This window comes from Benincasa hispida, chromosome 6 (genome assembly GCF_027475165.1).
Source record: "Benincasa hispida cultivar pf3 chromosome 6, pf3_genome.v1.1, whole genome shotgun sequence".
NCBI classification, from domain to species: Eukaryota; Viridiplantae; Streptophyta; class Magnoliopsida; order Cucurbitales; family Cucurbitaceae; genus Benincasa; species Benincasa hispida.
Window position 1 is genome coordinate 43,615,196 of NC_143483.1, and position 2,850 is coordinate 43,618,045.

The 2,850-nt window shown below is 29.0% G+C and overlaps 1 protein-coding gene across 1 annotated transcript; it reads right to left on the reverse strand.

Moving 5' to 3' along the window:
* Window positions 1-1,549: 1,549 nt before the first annotated feature.
* Window positions 1,550-2,457, reverse strand: LOC120078336 (kunitz type trypsin inhibitor 111-like). The gene is made up of 2 exons (XM_039032577.2): window positions 2,116-2,457; window positions 1,550-2,026 (listed from the first exon to the last, which is right to left on the reverse strand). Exons 1-2 carry the CDS (start codon window positions 2,360-2,362, stop codon window positions 1,623-1,625), a joined length of 651 nt encoding a protein of 216 aa, XP_038888505.1. The 5' UTR covers window positions 2,363-2,457; the 3' UTR covers window positions 1,550-1,622.
* Between the last annotated feature and the right edge of the window lie 393 nt (window positions 2,458-2,850).

Genomic DNA, 2,850 nt, shown 5'->3' on the forward strand with positions numbered 1-2,850 from the left:
TGTGCTCGTCAAATGGATAAGAAATTGTAATTTACTACTTAAGAAAAACGACGGTAACTTTTGAACACTAGAGCCTAAATTGAAAAAAAATATTTTAATATTAGAAACTAAAATAATATCTGACTAAATTTTTAAAAATAAAATTTTCATAGATAGAAAAATGTCAAACTATTCTATCAGTGTTTATCACATAGTATTAATGATAGTATTGTATCAGGTTCTATCATTGATACACTTATAGCCTATCAATCTCTATCAAATAAGATTAAATTTTATTATTTTGTATAAATAATTTTCTTTATTTTCTTATTTTTGGAAATTTCATATTTAAATATATATATATATATATATATATATATTTAGTAATTGTTTATAATTTGACGACTTGTGACAAATTCTCTCATTGGAGGTAAGTTTGACTGCTTTATCACTTTTTTAGGAGCATTTGATAATTGATAACAATATTTTTCTTTCATATTTTTTTTTTTGTTAAATTCTAAAACAAGAAAAATTCTACTATTTTGAAGTTTAATTTTCAAAAACTAAATGATTATGAAAAAACATCAAATTATTGTTTGTATTTTAATTTAATAATTTTGATGTAATTTTTATTGTTTTTTAATCTTATGCTTTTATGACATATAAAGTAGGAGTATTTTTATCATTTTGTTATGATGTGACATACATTTAAAATATTGGTAGACAATCTAAAACCAAATCTTAAGTAGAGAACTAGTTCTCCTTATCTTTATAGTGTTCATCCCCAAGGTAACATTTTCTAACTCATCATTGAAGGCTCTCATTGATTTTGAAAATTTTATTTGTTAAAGTATTGAATTAAATACATAAGATCATAGAATCAAACCTCTGATCTTAAAGTAAATAGTACAAATATCATGTCAATTAAACTATATTCATTTTGACCAAAAAGATTTTAGTTATTGATAATTAGTTCATGATAAAAGGTATGTTCCTAATTTTACTTTACTAAGATTTTCATATTAAAGTTATCAAACGAAACAGTAAATATAAATAATAAAAGAACTAAAAGACCAGTTCATAAACTCAAGAAAGAGGAAAAAAAAAAAAAAACTAAAACTATAACTAAAACCAATAATTGATTCATATAGCTTTAACACACATAAATAAATATTTGACAACAATGACTTTTTTTTTTTGTACGGATGATCCGAATTTGATTGTGTTAGTATCAAATGACATCATGAAAACTAACATTTTATTACATCACAAGCGTTAAATTCTCCTAATCGTGGGTTCGCATCCATTACAAATTGATAAGATCCCGAACATGATTTGAAGGTGCATTGTGACTTTTACAAAATTAAAATTCTCGGTCACTATTAAAATTTCGCGATCTTATGACTTTTCTTAGACATGAAATCGCAAAATTGATGAGACACATGATCACGAAGGGGTAATTTAACGTTGACCGATGCTTTGTGACATAATTAAAATATTAATTTTTGTTATTTTTAAAATTCAGATCATTTGACATTAGTGAAATTAATTTTAGATTATCAATAGATAATTATATCCAAATGCTAGATCATATAGAGTTTTATTTAATTTAAATGAGTATAGTTAGAACATATTTGCACACATTATTTTTTCTCTTGAAAGATAGAATCAAGCTTTTTTCCAGCTATCTCAACTCTCACAAACTCAAAGGGAAATGCAGATCCATCCAAAGCCAACAACCTCAAACCTTTCTCAATCAAAATTCCAGCACTTCCACACCTTGGCCTCCCTCTAATGGGGACATCTGAGGGACACCATCCTATATTATAAACTCCGAGGTCACTCTTGTCGATCCTAAAGTACCCGGTGGCAGTGTCGTCGTTCCCGAGCTTCACAAACCTCCTTCCAGTTATAGGATCTGCCTCCCCCACTTTCCATTGAGTCGACGTTATGCAAATTGTGAACGCTTGAAATACGACCTTCAAATCTCTCCCTTCTCTGATCGTATCTTCACCCGCTAGATAAGGCGTGAAGGTGACTCCAAAACCTATCGTTAAGAATTAAATATATCACACTCTAATAAATATGATATAACTTATCAAATCAATTGGGTTTAGTAATAGATTTAATACATACCTATATCTTGTGAAAGAAGTGGTACTTGCCCAACGTAAAACGGGCACTGATCACCTTTTCGGGTGATTAAGGTAAGATTGCCAGCAACATCGGTGATGGCAGGCTTGATGAAGTACTCGACATCCCGTTGCAGGGGTCGGCCTTCAGTGTCGAGCACTGGAGGACCGTCGAATTGGGCGATAGAGGATATGGCCATGAAGAAGCATAGGGAGCTAAAGATGGCAAGTGACTTATGGAACATCATCATCTTTTAATTCTTCAGCAAGAGAGATTTAACTTTGTTTGAAAAAAATGATGGTTTGGGATGCAAATGTGTAGTGCCATTTTATAGCCAACATGAAGGAGGTGAAAATGACCAAAAGTCCAATTTGTATAGTTTAATTATCTCAATTTCTTCATTTACTTGTACCTTAAGGCTTTTATTACTTATAAAAATATATTATATATTTGGTAGTTTTAGAAGAGAAGCTCATGACAAAATATAGAAGATTTGGAGTTGGGACAAGAAAGTCAAGAGGTGTGAATGAACTTACATATCACCAAAATTTGAATTCAATTTTGTCAAGTGATTGAAAGGGGAATTTTGTTTTTTTTGTTTTTTAAATAACTAGTATTTTTAACTAAGAATTGTCCTCTTAATTATTTTACTTTATTTTATCCTAAAATTTTGAGAGAAAAAATTAATTTTTTCTATTCTTGCTTTTTAACTTTTTTTTTTTTTTTCACTATAAACTG

Excerpts from the sequence above, each read along its gene's own strand:
- LOC120078336 (XM_039032577.2), bottom strand. The coding sequence starts at position 2,362 with ATGATGATGTTCCATAAGTCACTTGCCATCTTTAGCTCCCTATGCTTC. Across the intron at positions 2,027-2,115 it reads ACTTCTTTCACAAGATATAG|GTTTTGGAGTCACCTTCACG; the intron begins GTATGTATTAAA and ends TCTTAACGATAG.